This window comes from Dendrobates tinctorius, unplaced genomic scaffold, assembly GCF_039654945.1.
Source record: "Dendrobates tinctorius isolate UK_male_01 unplaced genomic scaffold, ASM3965494v1 ptg000128l, whole genome shotgun sequence".
In the NCBI taxonomy this organism is placed as follows: domain Eukaryota; kingdom Metazoa; phylum Chordata; class Amphibia; order Anura; family Dendrobatidae; genus Dendrobates; species Dendrobates tinctorius.
This window is the reverse complement of record NW_027361796.1, coordinates 5,002,315-5,022,600: the sequence shown is the minus strand read 5'-3', so window position 1 is coordinate 5,022,600 and position 20,286 is coordinate 5,002,315. Positions and strand designations below refer to the sequence as shown.

The 20,286-nt window shown below is 44.0% G+C and overlaps 1 protein-coding gene across 2 annotated transcripts in view; it reads right to left on the bottom strand.

The window, feature by feature from the left end:
• Positions 1-11,129: 11,129 nt before the first annotated feature.
• The window catches only part of RCL1 (RNA terminal phosphate cyclase like 1), a 56,377-nt gene continuing 47,220 nt past the window's right edge, over positions 11,130-20,286 (bottom strand). For both annotated transcript variants that reach the window (XM_073542629.1, XM_073542630.1), the window contains 2 exons: positions 12,812-12,915; positions 11,130-11,922 (listed from right to left, as the gene is read on the bottom strand). In XM_073542629.1, the coding sequence (XP_073398730.1) occupies positions 11,775-11,922; positions 12,812-12,915 (252 nt within the window). In that variant the 3' untranslated portion in view covers positions 11,130-11,774. The remainder of the gene's footprint in view (positions 11,923-12,811; positions 12,916-20,286) is intronic.

Below are 20,286 nucleotides of genomic sequence, written 5' to 3'. Positions count from 1 at the left end.
AAGTAATATTGTGAGCAGAACAATTATTACAATCCTCCTGTCATCATACAGCATCATGTTCTTGACAGCACACCCCATGTACACAAGTTATATGCAACCAATAAACCTGATTTTTAGGTAGAAATTAAATAACCAATTCTCAACCCATCTAAACAGACCTTAGGCCAAGTTCCCACGACTTTTGGTACGTTTTTTCTGCTGCGTATTTACAAGTATCTGTATATTACAGCCAAGTGGTTGAGATTTATATAAATGTCATGCCCGCTGTACTATTTTTCAACACTGCAGAAACTGTCTTTTGGTGCGTTGTTGAATGCTGTAGCTTGTCAATTTCTCTTGCGGTACGAGTTTTGTTTTTTTGCAGATTTTCCATGTAGCCTCGAAAGCCTGCAGATAACAAATGTAAGCAACATTAACCTAAAAAATGCAATAAAAAATAAAATACTAAACACAGGTGGGAGGCATTTACAAGATGGCAGGAATTTTTTTTTGAGGGGGAAGGGGGGTTTGGGCAGAAAGTCACAAGGTGCTAAGGTTTCAGGGGTAGAAAGACAGATGCTGTTAGTGATTCAGGGGGAACACAAAGTGACAGGGCTCAAAATACCTGATATCCCTGGGGTACCCTCCATTAGTGTGTGTGCCCTATGGCATACTGCCTATACAGGTATAGGGCAGGCTAAGGTTAGGGTCACAGTACAATTTGTAGGCAGAGAATCATGCAAATGCTGCCATCTTGCAGCATTTTATCAACATTTGTAAGCAACGAATAGGTGCTGGCCTAGGCAGAAAAGATCAATCTTACGGCTTACAAATAGTGACATATGACTAAAGCCTTATTCTTCTGTGGTGGACCCCTCCCTTCTATGCAGGCTCCAGTGTTGGACATCCCTCAGGAACCTGGTGTTCATTACAGCAAGTGGATCTGTAGAGCGGTGAAAGGATATATGATGTTGCGCTTCACAATTTAGTAAACGTCCTCCTTAAAAACAGATTTCCTTATTTTGGAAAGCCCTCTCCCCAGGTGCAGTTGGTTTTAAACATAAACTATGCTTTACCTTCTGTAGGCCAGCGCAGTGTTTCTGACGCTGTAGCGCTGAAGTCACATCGACAGAGCTGCAGTCAGTCACTGAGCTCAGCCGATATAAAAGGCACAAGCTATTAAGCAGTCTCCCTGTCGTCATCCCTGGTGCCTCTTCTGATTAGAAGACCTGGTGCTACATGGCACCACAATGACAGTGGACAACCCATTAAGTGTCGCTGTTAGTGAAGGTAGCATTTAATAGATTAAAAAAAGATGCCATCTGTGTAACAGCCAATATCTGCCCTGTGTACGGCAGGCTGAGCTCCTGAGCCACCATCACACATTCTGACACAATCTATGTGATTTATGAATATATATCACCTACACTATATTGTGATACATTTAAATGATTTGTTTTTAATCATTTCAGACCGATCATTTTAGATTTTAACCCCTTTCTGCTATATGACGTACTATCCCGTCCATGTGCCCTGGGACTTAATTCCCAGGGACGGGATAGTACGTCATAGCGATCAGCAGTGCCGCTGATCGCGGCCGGGTGTCAGCTGATTATCACAGCTGACACCCGGCAGTATGTGTCAGGGGCGGTCACGGACCGCCCCAGACACGTTAACCCCTGGCACACTGCGATCAAACACGATCTCAGTGTACCGGGGGTTTAGGGAAGCATCGGGAGGGAGGGGGCTCCCTCCGTGCTTCCCTGAGACCCCCACAGCAGCGCAATGTGCAGCGCTGCTGCGGGGGGGGGGGTCTCCTTCCCAGCAGGTCCCCGGATCCAAAATGGCGGCGGGGACCTTTAGGGGCCTGCAGGGAGCCGGCTTCCTCATGCCTGCAAAGCGCAGGCACGAGGAAGCCTTCTGCACTGCCTGTGACAGATCGCTGATCTGTCACAGTGATCTGTCACATGACAGTTAAGTCCCCCCTGGGACATTGTAATAAAGTTAAAAAAAAATAAATAAATCGCTAAATTAAAAAAAAAAAAAAAAAATCCCTAATAAATTCATTTTTTGGAAATAAAAAAACAAAAACAAAAGTAAACATATTTGGTATCGCCGTATCCGTAACGACCCGCCCTATAACACTGTCCCACTAGTTAACCCCTTTATTGAACCTCTTAAAAAATAAAAATAATAAAGCATTATTTTTTGCTTCGTTTTTTTTATCATACCGCCGAACAAAAAGTGCAATAACGCGCGATCAAAAAGACGGATATAAATAATATAAACAACCATGGTACCGCTGAAAACGTCATCTTGTCCCGCAAAAAACGAGCCGCCACACAGCATCATCAGCAAAAAAATAAAAATAGTTATAGCTTGCAGAATAAAGCGATGCAAAAATAATTATTTTTTATATAAAATTGTTTTCATAGCCTAAAAGCGCCAAAACAAAAAAAAAAGACAAATGAAGTATCGCTGTAACCGTACTGACTGGAAGAATTCGCTTACTCACCGATAACGGTGTTTCTCGGAATCCATGACAGCACCACGGAGAGAGGAGATCCGCCCTTCAGGGACAGGAACCTACAGATAAAAGGGAGATACCTCTCCTCCGTCTTCAGTTGGTTACAGAGCATCAGAGAGTCTCCAGGTTAGTTAGACAACAGAAATATATACACAATACTGCTTATTTATCAATAGCACCGTGCCTAAACGGAAACAGTAAAACGTGCTCACCACACTCGTGAAGGGGGAGGGGAATAAGCGGGTGCAGTCATGGGTTCCGAGAAACACCGTTATCGGTAAGTAACTAAGCTATTCTCACTCACCCATGACAGCACCACGGAGAGAATTACAGAAATTGGTAGCTTAGGGAGGGACCACCGCCTGAAGGACCCTTCTCCCGAAGGTCAGGTCAGATGTAGAGGCTAGATCTAATCTATAGTGCCTGAAAAAGGTCGAAGGTGATGACAAGGTGGCTGCCTTACAGATTTGTTCTATTGATACCTCAGATCTTTCAGCCCATAAGGTCGCCATTGCCCTTGTGGAATGAGCTCTCAGCCCCTCCGGGATGGTATTTCCACTGGATGAATATGCCAGGGCAATCGCATCCCTTATCCACCTTGCCAGGGTACTCTTGGATGCCTTGAGTCCCTTCCGGGACCCTGGAAACATACAAAGAGAGCCTTCCTTTCTACATTTTTTGGTGGCCTCTAAGTACGGTACTAGGCACCTTTTGACATCTAAAGTGTGGAATTTTTCTTCCCCCTTATTTTTTTGATTTGGGAAGAAGGAAGGAAGGACTACCTTTTGGGATCTGTGGAAATGTGATGATACTTTAGGTAGATAGGCCGGGTCAGGTTTTAGGATCACTCTCTTCTAGAATTTTTGTAAAAGGTGGCCCTGCTGATAAGGCTTGAATATCGCTCACTCTTCGAGCTGATGTTAGTGCCACCAGAAGCACAGTTTTAAGTGATAGGATTTTTAGGGGTGCCGAATAAATTGGTTCGAATGGAGGGTCTGTCAATGTTGAAAGTACGAGATTCAGGTCCCATGACGGTAACCTTTGACTAGCTATTGGCTTAGATCTAGTTGCGGCTTTAATAAACCGTGCTACCCAAGGGTCACCTGCTACATCGTGGTTATAGAGGGCGCCTAACGCCGCTATTTGAACTTTTAATGTGTTGACCGCCAGACCCTGTTCTAGGCCCTTTTGTAGAAATTCTAGGATCTTATCAATGTGAACCTCGTCCTGAACCTTTGCCCTAGAAGTAGATAGGAATTTTTTCCATGTTCTGCCGTAAGCTCTCATCGTAACCGGTTTCCTACTTTTTTGTAGTGTAGTTATCAGGTTCTCTGAAAATCCTCTGTCCCTCATCAGTGCCCTCTCAAATTCCATGCTGTTAAATGGAGGTTCGGTGCCTGAGGATGTAACAATGGGCCCTGCGATAGCAGGTCCGGGAGATCCGGCAGGATCCATGGGTCGGTTACTGAGAGCATTCTTAGCCAGGAAAACCAGGTTCTTTTGGGCCAGAAAGGGGCTATCAGTATCATTCTTGCCCCGTCCTCCCTGACTTTCCTTAGGACCGCTGGAATGAGCATGATTGGGGGAAAGGCATATGTTAGACTCTGTGTCCATGGGAGCATAAACGCATCCAGAGTTAGAGGATTCCCCCTGGGATCTAGGGAGCAGAAGGTGTCTACTTTTTTGTTTTTGAAATCGGCAAACATCTATGTCTGGGGTCCCTCACATTTTTACAATCTGCCGAAAAATGGACCACTTTAGTACCCAATCAACCTGTCGTAATTGGGTGCGGCTCAGAAAGTCTGCCCTTTGATTCTCTGTACCCCGGATGTGTAGGGCTGACAGAGATAGCAGGTTTGCCTCCGTTAGTTTGAGGATTCTGGCGGATGTGTCCATTAGGGCTTGGGACCTGGTTCCCCCCTGATGATTTATATAGGCCACTGTGACTCGATTGTCCGAAAGAATGCGGACATGGTGATTCTGGAGCAGGGGTAGGAAGTGTGTCAGTGCATAGCCTACTGCTAGAAGCTCTTTTTGATTTGAGGAGGCTTTTAGTTCTTGATCTCCTCATACGTCCTGAGTCACCTTGTTGTTCATGTGTGCTCCCCATCCCGTGGGACTGGCATCCGATGTCACTATGTGTGATCTTTGTTACCCAGGGGATCCCTTTGGACAAATTTTCCTGCCTTCCCCACCAAGCTAGGGAATGAATAGTTCTTGAATTTAGGGTAATACGACCCTCTAGGTGTCCCCCTATTGCTGCCTGGTTGGCTAATACGTGCCACTGGAGATCTCTCGTGTGTAACTGAGCCCACAGAACTGCTGGCAGGCAGGCGGATAGGGAACCCAGCAGTGACATAGCTTTCCTTAATTTCAGAGGGATTTTGGATTGCTCTTTCTGTAATTTGAGCGATTTTCTCCTTTTTGTGGTCTGGGAGGCGACACTCCTGAATGCTTGAGTCTAGTGTTAAGGGCATGTCACACTAAGAGATATCGCTAGCAATATCGCTATAACTAGTGACGTTATAGCGATATTGCTAGCGATATCTCTGTGTCTGATACTTACCTACGACCGGCTCCCCCGCTGGTTATCGCTGATCGCGCGAGAACGTTCAGGACTGTTTCTCGTCGTATGCTTCCTGCGGCGCTTCCTGCTGTGAGGACGACCGATGCGTGGAGCCGGGCGGGAGGACGCAGGATCGCCTGGTGCGACATGTAAGTAGCGATCCCCGTCCCCAGCGATGTCGCTGGTGAGATCTGCCTGTGTGGCAGCTCACTAGCGACCACTTAGCGATGTACCAGCGATCCTGACCGCGTCATATCGCTGGTCGGGATCGCTGGTACATCGCTAAGTGTGACAGGGCCTTTAGGCCCAAGAATTCTTGTACCCTGCTGGGCTCCAATCTTGATTTTTTTAGATTTAGAAGCCAGCCTAGGCCTTGTAGAGTGTCCATCACCCTGTCCCTCTGTTCTCTGCATTTTTGAGCCGAGCTGCCCATTAGGAAATAGTCTAGATACGGGATTATTACTATGTCTTGTTCCCTTATATGAGCCATCATTTCTGCAATTATTTTGGTGAATACCCGCGGGGCTATCGATATTCCGAACGGCAGGGCTCTGTACTGGAATTCTTTCACCTTGCCCTTTATTGAGACAGCTAACCAGAGATATTTTCTGGAGTCTTTGTGGATAGGGACGTGATAATAGGTGTCTCTGAGATCTAACACCGTCATGTAGCAGTTTGGGAACAAGACTTTGGTGGTGGACCTGATCGACTCCATTTTGAAGCTCTGATTCCTAACGTATTCGTTTAGCTTTTTCTGATTTATAATCGTTCGAAAGGTGCCGTCCGGTTTGGTTACTAGAAAAAGAGGGGAGTAGAACCCTCTGCCCATATCCTGCAGGGGAACCTCCTGGAGGACTCTTTTTTTACTAGGCCTAGGACCTCACTTTCTAGCGCTTCCTATTCTCACGTACTGGATCTCAGCCGCGTTGTTACATACTTTTGAGGTGGAAGAGAGAGAGAGAGTCTATTCTTAGGCCCTCCTGGATTAGTTTACTATCCATGGGTTGTTTGAAATTCTCCTCCAGGCTGGAAGAAAAAGGGTTAACCCCCCCCCCCCAACCCTGGGCGTACTGTCACTTGGAGGGCTTTGTCTCGGGAGGAGTTATTAAAAAAGAACCCTCCATCTCTTCTTTTGTCATCCCACTTTTGTTCCCTCGGTGGTCTCCTCTGAAAAAACCTCATATTTCGAAAGGGCCTTTTAAATGCTGCAGGCCCTTTGCGACTGCTGCATCGAGCTTCGGGGCTTTATCCCAAGACGTAGATGCTCCTCCTCAAAGGGATATTTTCTTTTAAGGGAAGGGACTGTAGTATTTTTCCTGTCTGGCTTGTCCCATTCTTTTTTGATTAGGCCCTTGACAATTTCGTTAAACGGAAATACTCTCCGTTTTTTCTGGCCTAGTCCCCCGAACATTATGTCCTGGACTGTTTTATCCGGCCTAGGGTCCAATACCCCCATGGTAGACCTTACAGCTTTTACTAGTCTGTCTACCTCTTCTAGGGGAAAACAGTGACGCCCTCCTGTTTCCTCGTCTGAGGAGCCGGATTCCGAGGTTTTAGACGTGATTTCTCCCGACGTGGAAGAATCTGACTGGGAGGTTTCTATCGTGTCTTTCTTCCTCGTTTTATCTCTATGCTTAAGGGATACGAGGGCACTCTGAACCTCTGATTTAATTGCGGCCCTTAGGTCGGATGCGAAATCCAGAGTCTCCTGACAAAGAATTTCTTTTATGCAAGACTCACAGTTTTTTCTCCCATGATACAGGTAGGGGTCTAGTGCAAGTGGGGCATTCCCTGTTCTTTTTCACCTTCTTTCCCTAATAAGGGAGAGGAATGTATTACAAGGGTGAACATTCACGAAGATCACTTACCCCCCAAAGGTGCGCGGCTGCAGGTAACGGTTCGGGAGATGGAGTCAGGTCCTGTATAGGCTGATCTCCTGGTGGCGATTTACTCCTTGCCGCTGACGTACTGCGCCGCGTGGAGTGACTGCTGGAATGGCCATCTTTGTCTTGTTCCTTCTGCCGGTGGTGGTGGTGCTGCTGCTTGGGCTGCAGCCTGGCATGCTGCTCCTGTTGCTGGTCGCTATCTCCCATTATCAGGATCGCTTCCAGCCAGGAGTTGTAAATCCAGCATTTTAAATTTTGCCGCCCCCGTGACATCACCGCTCCCATCCTGCACCGTGCTGGCCGGGGAGCGTGCTCCTGCGCACGCGCCGGATCCAGGGACCCGGAAGCCGCTCCTCTACTGCCGGGGCAGCGGCCATCTTGGTACTCTGTACCATGGCGCTGCCTGCACATCCACCGGGTCCCTGCGAGCCCCGATCTCCTTTCCGGAGCGGCGGCTCCGACGTCTCCCCACCGCTCACCCGGCAGCCCGCATCGGCCCCAGCGGTGGCGGCTTCGGGCACCGCTCCTGCCACGACAGGGGCTTCCCCGCTGCCGAATACCGGACAGGTCGGCCCCGGATCCAGACTCTTCTTAAAAACACAGGTACGCCGTACTGTGGGTGCCCCCGTCAGGGACAGAAACCCAACTGAAGGCAGAGGAGAGGTACTGCCCTTTTATCTGTAGGTTCCTGTCCCTGAAGGGTGGATCCCCTCTCTCCGTGGTGCTGTCATGGGTGAGAGAAAAAAAACCACCTTATTAATTTTACCGCACGCGGAACAGTGTAAACGCACCCTCCAAAAGAAATTCTTGAAATGCTGGTTTTTGTTCATTCTGCGTTCAAAAAAAATCGGAATAAAAAGCGATCAAAAATTGTCACGTGCCTGAAAATGGTACCAATAGAAACATCAACTAGTCCAGCAAAAAATAAGACCTCACATGACTATGTGGGTCAAAATATGGAAAAATTATGGCTCTCAAAATGTGGAGATACAAAAACTAGTTTTACAATAAAAAGCGTCTTTTAGCGTATGACAGCTGCTAAACATAAAAAGCCGCCATGAATAGTAAATCAAACCCCCCGTTATCACCCCCTTAGTTAGGGAAAAATAATAAAATTAAAAAAATGTTTTTATTTCCATTATCCCATTAGGGTTAGGGGTGTGTTGGGGTTAGGGTTGGAGTTAGAATTGGGGGGTTTCCACTGTTTGGGAACATCAGGGGCTCCCCAAACGCAACATGGCTTCTGATCTCAATTCCAGCCAATTCTGCGTTGAAAAAGTCAAATGGTGCTCCTTCCCTTCCAAACTCTGCCATGTGCCCAAACAGTGTTTTACCCCCACATATGGGGTATCAGCCTACTCAGAACAAATTGCAAAACAAATTTTGGGGTCCAATTTCTCCTGTTACCCTTAGGAAAATAAAAAATTGGGGGCAAAAATATCATTTTTGTGGAAAAAAAAAAATCTTCTGTGAAGCACTTGGGGGTTCAAAGTGCCCACCACACATCTAGATAAGTTCCGTGGGGGGTCTAGTTTCCAAATGGGGTCACTTGTGGGGAGTTTCAACAGTTTAGTTACATCAGGGGCTCTCCAAAGGCAACATGACACCCGCAGACCACTCCATCAAAATCTGCATTCCAAATCGTCACTACTTCCCTCCTGAACCCCGACGTGTGCCCATACAGTAGTTTTCTCCCACATATGGGGTATCAGCGTACTCAGGACAAATTGGACAACAACTTTTGTGGTCCAATTTCTCCTGTTACCGTTGGGAAAATAAAAAAATTGAGAACTAAAAGTTCATGTTTGTAGAAAAAATGATATTTTTATTTTCACGCCTGGGCATTATAAACTTCTGTGAAGCCCTTGGGGGTTCAAATTGCTCACCACACATCTAGATAAGTTCCTTGGGGGGGGTCTAGTTTCCAAAATGGTGTCATTTGTGGGGGGTTTCCACTGCTTTGGTACATCAGGGGCTCTCCAAACGTGACATGGCGTCCGATCTGAATTCCAGCCAATTTTGCATTGAAAAAGTCAAACGGCGCTCATTCCTTACCGAGCTCAGCCATGTGCCGAAACAGTGGTTCCCCCCCCACATATCAGGTATCAGCGTACGCAGGAGAAATTGCACAGTAACTTTTGCAGTCCAATTTCTCCTGTTAACCTTGGTAAAATAAAAAAAATTGGACCTGAAGTAATTTTTTTGTGAAAAAAAAGTTAAATGTTCATTTTTTTTTAACATTCAAAAAATTCCTGTGAAGCCCCTAAAGAGTTAATAAACTTCTTGAATATGGTTTTGAGCACCTTGAGGGGTGCAGTTTTTATAATGGTGTCACTTTTGGGTATTTTCTATCATCTAGACCCCTCAAAGTGACTTCAAATGTGATGTGGTCCGTAAAAATAAAATGGTGTTGCAAAAATGAGAAATCGCTGGCTTACTTTTAACCCTTATAACTTCCTAACATGAAAAAAAATTTTGGTTCCAAAATTGTGCTGATGTAAAGTAAACATATGTGAAATGTTACTTATTAAGGTTTTTGTGTGCCATATCTCTGTGATTTAAGGGCATAAAAATTCAAAGTTGGAAAATTGCGAAATTTTCAAAATTTTCGCCAAGTTTCCGTTTTTTTCACAAATAAACGCAAGTTATTTGAATGAAATTTTACCACTAACATGAAGTACAATATGTCAGGAGAAAATGTCAGAATCACCGGGATCCATGGAAGCGTTTCAGTGTTATTACCTCATAAATGGACAGTGGTCAGAATTGTAAAAATTGGCCCGGTCATGAACGTGCAAACCACCCTTGGGGGTTAAGGGTTAATTAAAAAATTTTTTTCTTTGTCCAAAGTTAGGCGGGCAGCCATCGAGCTTCAAATTCTGTCACCAACGTTTTTCATGCTAGTCTTGGTGAACCCAGAACTTACGGTGTCACGTTAACCTTATAAAAAGTCAAGGGCCCGATGCATTGTTGCATTTCCGCCAGTGTTTTGGTGCAAACACTTCAATTAATGACTTTGATTTGCGCCTTTTTTTGAAGTCATCAATTGTGGTTTACTTTTCCAGATTTTTATGTCCTTGTGCCTTTTCCAAATGCTAAGACCGATTTATGATATGCAACGTCTAAAAAGTTGCAAAATTTGATGGAACGACACTCCAGTCCACCCAGAAGAGATTTTAGTCATTTTTAAAGTCAATTAAAAAGTCATATTCTGAGACATTTTGCACAAAAGAGTAGCACAAACATTTAACCCCTTACAGACAACCGTCACACATGTACAACGCGGGTTCACAGGTTGAGCCTACCCTATACCTGGCAGATAATGCCTGTAACACAGCCAGGTCTTGCCTCTCAGTCTGATCAGAGTAATCGGACAGTTTGTCTCAGATGCAGAAAAACCTGGTCACGTGACCCTACCCTCTTAGTGACTTACGTAAGCATGTATCAAATTTGCATAGGAAAACTATGTCAGACAAGATATTGCTTTCTATAGACCCAAAAACAAACTTTGCTCAAAAAGCACAACTTCTGCTACCGCCTCCTCTCACTCTCCTCCTAGATTCCAATCGAGAGCAATGATGAACCTACAAATCTACTTTTTATTAAAGGGGTTATCCCAGACTATTTTTATTTTTTCACCATAGGCTTAAAAGCTAAATTGGCAAGTAATTGCTACCTACATGCTTATTGTGCACTGAGCTCTGCCGACACAATGCTCTTGCCAGCGATTCTGCTGTGCTCTGTTGATAGGACGCGACTGCCGTCGCTCTCATTGACAGACGGCTTCCAGCCGCTTAATTTTGATTCCAATGTCAGGTCATGATTAACATTTCAGGTCTATGGTGCATGGGAAAAAATAAATAAAAATTGGACAGCCCTTGTGAAACTTTCTTTTTGTTATTGATCACACTAATTAAACGGGCAGGGGGTGGGGTTGGAGAGATTAAGCTCGGCCCAATTCTCTCATTAGAGAAGATCTTAGCCATCTTCTGAATGAGCTCTCCCTTAGGCTAGGTCTTCGGTACAGTGTGGATTTGCTGACCTTTCAGCAACGAGATAGTGTTTTGAGAAAGAGGAAGACCACACTATAAACAGGTTCATTCTGGGAAACGATGGTGGTCGGAGATCACAATCTACTCAGTATAGCTTCAATACTTGGACAGTACAAGAATAACTCTGGTAAACCTTTTATAGCTGTGCCATACAGTAATACAATCAGATGATACAGTCCTTGGCAATAAAGGTTGTGTGCCTCTGCACCAGCAGGAAACTATGTAAGCAAGCCGAGATAGCAACATTACTAGCCCCAGCCACTCATCTGGTTACTCCATTTAGAAACAAAAAAAAAAAATTTAGAAACAGTGATGGGTTTTCTCTAGTTTGTATTTCTTTACAAACCGTCTACAAAAGTGATTTTTTCACATTTGTGAGACATACCAACGAGCACATTAAAAAGGATTCAAAAGTGTACTGGATTTACAAAAAGTATGTAAAAGGCTAGCAGAAACGGACAAATATTTACACAGCCAAGGGTGTATCCTAACTAAACCGCAACAGGGAATAAATAGATTTGTTAAAAAAAATATCAGTTTTTGATAATTGATGTGAGAAGATTATATAAGTAACTGGTGGCAGAGGCTTGGATGCAGAGTATGTTTGGTAGGTCAGTGTGTTATTGATGAGGTAGCACTGGTCCAAGTCCTAAAGTTTTGGAAATCAAAGTCTTGTTTTCGTCTTCATGGTTCCCAAGTGATAGAGCCCAGCAATCCCCAAATTCTGACTGTAGGACAATGAGGACATCTAGAATTTGGCTGCATTATCGCATGGTCTTGCTGAGATTGGAATATCCAACGCCGACGCCTGTCATCAGCACTTTCTCCGCTCCTTTGCGGTCCTCAAGTGTCTTGCTTTCAATTTTAAACACGATCTGGAAATAGCTCCTCAGATGGCGCAAAAACTCAATCCTGCCAAGTACACACACAAAACAAGACACATTCAAATACATATACACCATATAGCAGTTTATTGCACAGCAGTTGACATGCCTTGTCCGAGAAGACACTCGTCAGGTGCATGTCACCTAATCCGAGATCAGCAGACACGCCGCTGGGCTACTTGCTGCAGAATTGATAAAATCGCTCTCAGCAGGAGATCATCACTAGAAGACTAATAAACGTGCTGCCATATAGTCCTCCATATTCATGAGCTATGTATATACCTGACCCCTGACTGGCAGCTTTCTGGCTACGCACAGTGTACACTGAATTACCAATCTGTAATGTAGGCAGTGTTGTACACAGCTCAGCATCCAGAGAACTAGTAGAACGGCAGGAGAGAAAACAGAATTTATCAAAACTGCAGTAAGCTGCCCAATGTGTGATGCAGCACTGGGACCAGGGTCTCTGCCCGTCCACCATGTTGTTCTCAGATGGGGTAGCAAAACCCTAGTGAGCAATTCCATTTAAGGAATGTTTAGCAATCACTTATTTCACATTAGTCAGAGAATGAAGGAAAGTCAGTTAAATCTTACTATATTTCATTAACATCCATAGATGAGGCCATGTTCTGTTTAGTGAGACCCTGAGCAGTCAGTCTCTTGATGGCACCACCATTCTTCAGTTATCACAGTACTGTACCTTACACATATACAGCACCGGTACCATGATAACCGAAAAAGGACAGTTCACATTCTTCGACTCCGCACCAGGCCATGGATGATCCTCTCTACAGAATAGTTCCAAAGAACATTACATGACTGGATAATATGGTACTCAACAACCTCTAGCCAGGGTATCGTATGCATTATGGAAAAAAAAAGTAACACTACACAGTGCAAAAAAACAAAACACTTACGTGTAAGGAGACAAAGGTCCAAGTAAAACCTTGGAAACATCCTGCTGTCCGAGGGTCATGAGGAGAAGAACAAAACTCTGATTGACCGAGTCCACACATCCTCCCTGCAAACACAAGCAAGTCAGTCTTATGTTGTAGGATTAGATCGCAGCAAACATAGCACGTACACCAGGGAATGAAAGAACAATATCTACAGGTAACCAAAGCAAAAAGGGCAGATCATGGGTGGATATAAGGATAAAACAAGAGCTTAAAAAACCCAAAAATCCAATGCACTAGACGATCTCCTCCAATTAATCACTTTATTGGTTACGGCGTACACAGAGGAAATCATATGCACTGCTTCAGCCACACTGGCGACTAGTAGTATATAATAATACATATGGCTTGATAAAGGCCCTGTGTGGCCACAATGTTCCTCGTTAATCGGAGAACATTTGGAGCGTTGGATTTTGGACCTTTTATGAATTGACAACATGGGAGAATTGACTATGGAGTGATGCATGGGGGTATATCATCTGTAAGGATAAAACTCGAGCAATCACAAAGGAATAGAGCGGCCAGAAAGCCTTGTTTTGTTATATCCAACCTAATGTAGCAGTTCCTGGCTACACTGCCCCCTAGTGAGGACACTAGATCCCTACAAAATATGATCTCCGATTCAATGCTGTGAAGGGGAAAATTACTTCTAAACAATATGGAGAAATGTGGAAACACAATGCATTCTTCACCTGAGCAGATTAGAGAACATTGTACAAAAGGTTTTCCTCATTTTTTCCAGAATCACACGTTCTATTCCCCTACACTTAATATCCAATGTGCATAAAGCACAACCAAATATCCTACAGGAAAATGATGCCACACCCTACTCAGTGATTGGTACTAGAGTGCGGCCAGGTAAAAGTAACTATATAGATGAGGGAAGATAATAAAAAGAAACACTAGCTTCTCATGTAAACACTTAAGGTGCATTGTCAGAAGAAATCAAGTATTCAGGACACTGTGCCCTCTAAAAATCCTGGCATAGTGTGTGCCTACTCAGCACAGTCACACTGAGGAGCTCACATTACTCCAAGGCTCCTGAAGGGACTAGGGTTACCCGGGGGGTGTATAAGGAAGCACTGGGCAACACGCCTCAGCGACCCTTCTGCACACATTGCCTGCTCCAGGCATATACATTCACACTGGGACCCTAAGCCGGAGGAACAATCCCATTATGTGTATATATTCTTACCTTTGTGGTGCCATGCACACAAGAGACTATAGTGCTGCTATTGATTACCATACTTTTTACTGCATACAATAAAGGTGCTAAGTGATTATATGGATGCAGAAAACAAAGCTAGAAGTAAAAAACTTCTAATTGCAGCTAGTCCTACTTGTCAGGAAAATAAAAGGGAAGAAAAAAAAAGAAAAAAAAAAAAAAAAAGCTTGCTTCACAGTTCAGTTGACAATGTCTTGTCTACGGCATGCTCTCCAAAATATGCAGTGCGCCCAAATATTGAGTGCCAATTCCATTGGTTGAGGATACAGCAGATTATACAGCAAACTAAAACAAAAGCAACTAGAGCCATGTTCACATGACCCTGTAATCAGTTAAAATGGATCCAGCAGGTTCTAGTGGAGCAGAAAACTGCGTTATTTTTTAAAAAAAAAATCTGTTAAATAACTATCCGTTTTCTTCAATTTGAAACAGTCAGGAAACAAAAAAACAAAAAGATCCTTTTCAAGTGGAAAAAAAAAAAAAAAAAAAGGATGGCTAATTTACACATTTGTTTTTCCATAGACTTCAATGTTAAAATAAAAAAAAAAAAAAACACTGAGAATTGTATCTGCACAATTTTTTGGCCAACTGATTGCTGCTGGATCCATTCTAACCAGGGAACCAGGGCAGTGGAGTCAGTAAGCCAAACCTCAGACTCCACAGCACTGGTCACTAGGGATGAGCTTTCCAATATTAAAATATCGGAAATCGGCCCGATATTTGCAATATCGGAATTCCGATTTCGATATTTTTTTCACATCGGAAATCCCATAATCCTTCAGCCTCTGAGCCTCTAACCCTAACTATCCCTAACCCTTACCACTAACCCTGCTAACCATAAGCAAAACCGTAACCCTAAAGCCCCCGTTACACACTGCGATAACGCTAGCAATATCGCTGTAGTCACCGATTTTGTGACGTTACAGCGATATTGCTAGCGATATCTCTGCATGTGATACTTACCTCCGACCGGCTCCCCCGCTGGTTATCGCTGATCGCGCGAGAAGCTGCTGGACCATTTCTCGTCGGCCACTTCCTGCGGCGCTTCCTGCTGTGACGACGAGCGACGCGTGGAGCCAGGCGGGAGGACGCAGGATCGCCGCGTCTGACAGGTAAGTAGCGATCCCCGTCCCTAGCGATGTCGCTGGTGAGATCTGCCTGAGTGGCAGGTCACTAGCGACCACCTAGCGATTCACCAGCGATCCTGACCACGTCATATTGCTGGTCGGGATCGCTGGTGAGTCGCTAGGTGTATCGGTACCCTAACCCTACTAACCATAAGCATAACCCTAAACCCTAACCATAAACATAACCCTAACCCTACATACCCTAACCCTAATAACTATAAGCATAACCCTAACCGTAAACCCTGACTCTACTAACCCTAACCATCCCTAACCCTTAACCCTTACCACTAACCCTAACTATCCCTAACCCCAACCCTGCTAACCATAAGCATAACCGTAACCCTAACCCCTACTAACCATAAGCATAACCCTACTAACCATAAGCATAACCCTAAACCCTAACACTACTAACCCTAATAACCATAAGCATAACCCTAAACCCTGACTCTACTAACCCTAACCCTTAACACTAAGCCTAACCCACCCTAACCACTAACCCTAACCCTGCTAACCATAAGCATAACCGTAACCCTAACCCTACTAACCATATAAGCATAACCCTAAACCTACTAACTATAAGCATAACCCTAACCCTACTAACTATAAGCATAACCCTAACCGTAAACCCTGACTCTACTAACCCTAACCCTACTAACCATAAACCCTAACCCTACCCCAACTAATACTAACCTAAAGAAAAAACACCGCTGTTAAGAAGATGGCGACCAGTTTTCCTGCTACAGCTTTCGATCTGTGCATTTTTCTAGCGATTTTTTTGCTCTTCTGCCTCTGCAAACTCCTTCCCCATTATCCTGAGATGTTTCCCCTCAATTTTATCCATTATATAGCACTGTAGTGGTCATTTTGTAATTCCGATTTTTTTTCTCCCATTGACTTGCATTGATATTGGAAATTTCGATATCCGATATTTTCCAATAGCAGAAGTCGGAATTCCGATATGATATTGGGTAATATCACTCATCCCTACTGGTCACTACTGAGCATGTAAATAAAGTGCAGAACAGATTCATCTCAGCTACAACTCCACAGCACTGGTCACTACTGAGCATGTACGTAAAGTGCAGCACAGATTCATCTCATCTACGACCCCCACAGCACTGGTCACTGCAGAGCATGTACATAAAGTGCAGCACAGATTCATCTCATCTACGACCGCCACAGCACTGGTCACTACTGAGAAGGTACATAATGTGCAGCACAGATTCATCTCATCTACATCTCCACAGCACTGGTCACTACTGAGCATGTGCATAAAGTGCAGCACAGATTCATCTCAACTACGACCCCCACAGCACTGGTCACTACTGAGCATGTGCATAAAGTGCAGCACAGATTCATCTCCACTACGACCCCCACAGCACTGGTCACTACTGAGCATGTGCATAAAGTGCAGCACAGATTCATCTCAACTACGACTCCACAGCCCTGGTCACTACTGAGAAGGTACATAATGTGCAGCACAGATTCATCTCATCTACATCTCCACAGCACTGGTCACTACTGAGCATGTACATAAAGTGCAGCACAGATTCAACTCACCTACAACCCCACAGCACTGGTCACTACTGAGCATGTACATAAAGTGCAGCACAGATTCATCTCCACTACGACCCCCACAGCACTGGTCACTACTGAGCATGTACATAATGTGCAGCACAGATTCATCTCATCTACAACCCCACAGCACTGGTCACTACTGAGCATGTGCATAAAGTGCAGCACAGATTCATCTCCACTACGACCCCCACAGCACTGGTCACTACTGAGCATGTGCATAAAGGGCAGCACAGATTCATCTCATCTACGACTCCACAGCACTGGTCACTACTGAGCATGTACATAAAGTGCAGCACGGATTCATCTCCACTACGACCCCCACAGCACTGGTCACTACTGAGCATGTGCATAAAGTGCAGCACAGATTCATCTCCACTACGACCCCCACAGCACTGGTCACTACTGAGCATGTGCATAAAGTGCAGCACAGATTCATCTCCACTACGACCCCCACAGCACTGGTCACTACTGAGCATGTGCATAAAGTGCAGCACAGATTCATCTCATCTACGACTCCACAGCACTGGTCACTACTGAGCATGTGCATAAAGTGCAGCACAGATTCATCTCATCTACGACTCCACAGCACTGGTCACTACTGAGCATGTACAGGAGTCTGTGCTGCACTTTATCTCCACTAATAGTTGATATCCTTACATCAGGAACAGAACAGACATTTATAGGACATTCCATAACTCTCCTGAATAATGAAAAATGAGAAAAAAAATCATATTCTGCATTAAACTAGTCTACCCAAATTATAATATATTTTAGGAGTCTGAGTCTTTCCATTTTATATCAACTCCACCAAAATGGACACCGACTCCAAAGCCCTGGTTCTAACTGATGACTGCTGGACAGGTCAACATAACCTAAAGCCATATAAGGGGAGTATATCCATATACAAATGAGCAAAATAAAAATGTAAATAATGCAGGTGCACTATATATACACACACCCACATACATATGCATATATGCATGTTTATTTTTAAATACACGCACATACAGTTTTTCAGGATTTTTTTTTTTAACACACTTATTTTTACCTCGAAAACATGAGGGGCCCTTGTACTTGTCCAGTTTAGTTCATTATACTCACTGTGACATGAGCAATCCAGAAACCATTTTCACCTACATGTGCCCCCAAGCCCAAAACTTGAGGATTTGCTATACTCCACCATATGAAGTGAGCCTATACAAAGGACAAACCAACTGCAAACCAAGTACACACCAATTAGGTAGCCTCTAGAGAAGAGATCATTCTGTGGTGAATATTCCTAAAGAAATAAAGACCTAACAACCAAAAACACAGCTAAACAGTGAAAGTAATTACTGGCAGATCGCAGGCAGAGGCACTTACCTGTGGTTTACATGTAGGAGAGCCTTTCTCCCCGAGCTCGTCCTATACTTTAATGGCTACCGTGTCATCCCCACACAAGTTAGCTATGCTTTCTGGGCAAGCAGCCTTACTGGTATTTATTAACTGAAACCAAATACAACGGAGGTTGCCTTCACTCAAACAACAAAATGTTAACTAGCACTTTGCACAACATCTTATGAAACCCTGGGAGCAGCACACAGGCACAGGTTATACTGCACAGGATCGGAGCTGTGAGCACACACTAGGGGGGCTCCTTTCGTAACATACAAGCTTAATTTTAGTCTTAAAGCTTATTTTAGCAGAAAGAATAGACCTTAAATCTTTTTTTACTAGTTTTTTTTTTTTTTAAGCAGGAATTTTATGTTTTTTTGAGAGGGACTTGATGAGCTACCACTCCCTTTCTGCACCAAAAAACAAAACAATTCAATGTGATCATACCTCTAATGAACTCCTCACAAACATTCTTCTGGATATCTAGTATGTATTTCTTAAAATTTTGTTTTTCAGAACCACACATGCCAACTCTCACTAGTTGCTCATCCCCCAATTTTGTTTTTTACATTTTCTATTTTAACTTTATTTTCCTCCTAACTCCTGAATAAATGCTATTTTACGGTTCGTCCAGATCTTATGTAACCCTTTAAACCTACCTCTATTAGAAAGAAAATGAGAAAGCAAGGTTAATGTAAAGAGGACCTCTCACCAGTTTTAAACATGTAAAACTTGATACATCAATGGCTGCAGAGCTGAATAAAAGGTGTAATGTTTAGGCTATAAAATTTATGAGGAGCTGAAGTAGATGATACCAGAGGGGCTTTTTTGGGGCTGTATACTTTGTCCCCTGCATGACATTGACCAATCACAAGCAGCATAAAACAGAAGGGGGGGGGGGGGGGAAACAAAAAAAAACAAAAAAAACAGCACACTCAAACAACATGCCTTTTCTTGTAAGATTAGTGATGTGCAAACGTGTTCGGATAACGTGTTATCCGAGTATCTTGGGCGTGCTTGAATAATATGTCCCTGCAGCTGTTGGACAGCAGCAACACATGCAGGAATTCCCTAGCAGCCGCAGGGACTCTAACATGTTATTCGAGCATGCCCAAGATATTTGGATAACACGTTATCCAAGCACGTCCGCTCATCACTAATAAAGATATGACGACTTGCAGTCCTGTTCTCTGCAGCTACTATGTAGTATCGGCAGACCAGCAATGACTGTCTGGGAGGGAAGGATGAAAGTGCATGCCCCCAATTAAAAAAAAAAAAAAAAAAAAACAAAACAAAAAAAAAAAAAAACACCTGACCGCAACTTGCAGAATGACTGCAAGCAGAGATTTCACATTTGTGCTCCAGAAACTACAAATATGAATATCTCTGCAAGGGATGGACCCAGCGAAAAACGGAAAAGAGTGGCAGCATCAGGGAAGCTCAGGGCTTGTTATAGGGGATTTTATTTTTGGGGGATATGCATAGGTAGGTCATCTTTAGGTCTCAAAACTTGAGCCACTGAAAGTCCCTACTTTTAAGTAGTAGCAGGCAGGGTCTGGGTGTCGGCCCGAAAATTACACATAACAGAGCGTACATTAGCTCTTGCTGACACCAATAAAGTCTATGGCCCCGTCAGCGGACATGCCCAAATCCAGTTTTGCATGGGGTTCGGACGCAAGCCCCGACGGGAGCCAATGAACGAGTGCATGAACGCAACCTTATGGTATGCTTGTCTCCTAAAGTACATTTTAGTTATGTGTTATTTTAAAACATGTAATAGTAAAATTATCTAACCACCAAATCATTCCTGGGCTTGTCAAAGCCAACAATACAGCAGGGTGAATCAGCAAGATTCTGCAGGAATTAAGCCAGAAAAACAAAGCCTTTCCATGGCCGCTTGTAAAATGAGCCAAGCAGACGCGGATACTTGGACAGTACTAAAGGGATCCTTTCCAAGACTAATCAGTAGAGTTGAGCGACTTTGGTCGGATCGGGTTTCGTGAAACCCGAATGAAACAAAATAAGTTTCAGATGAAACTCGTCCGACTAGAGCAAAAAAAGTCGGAGTTTCGTCTGACTTTTATTTCCCATTGACTTGCATTGGGGTCGGGTTTCGGACGAAACTCCGACTT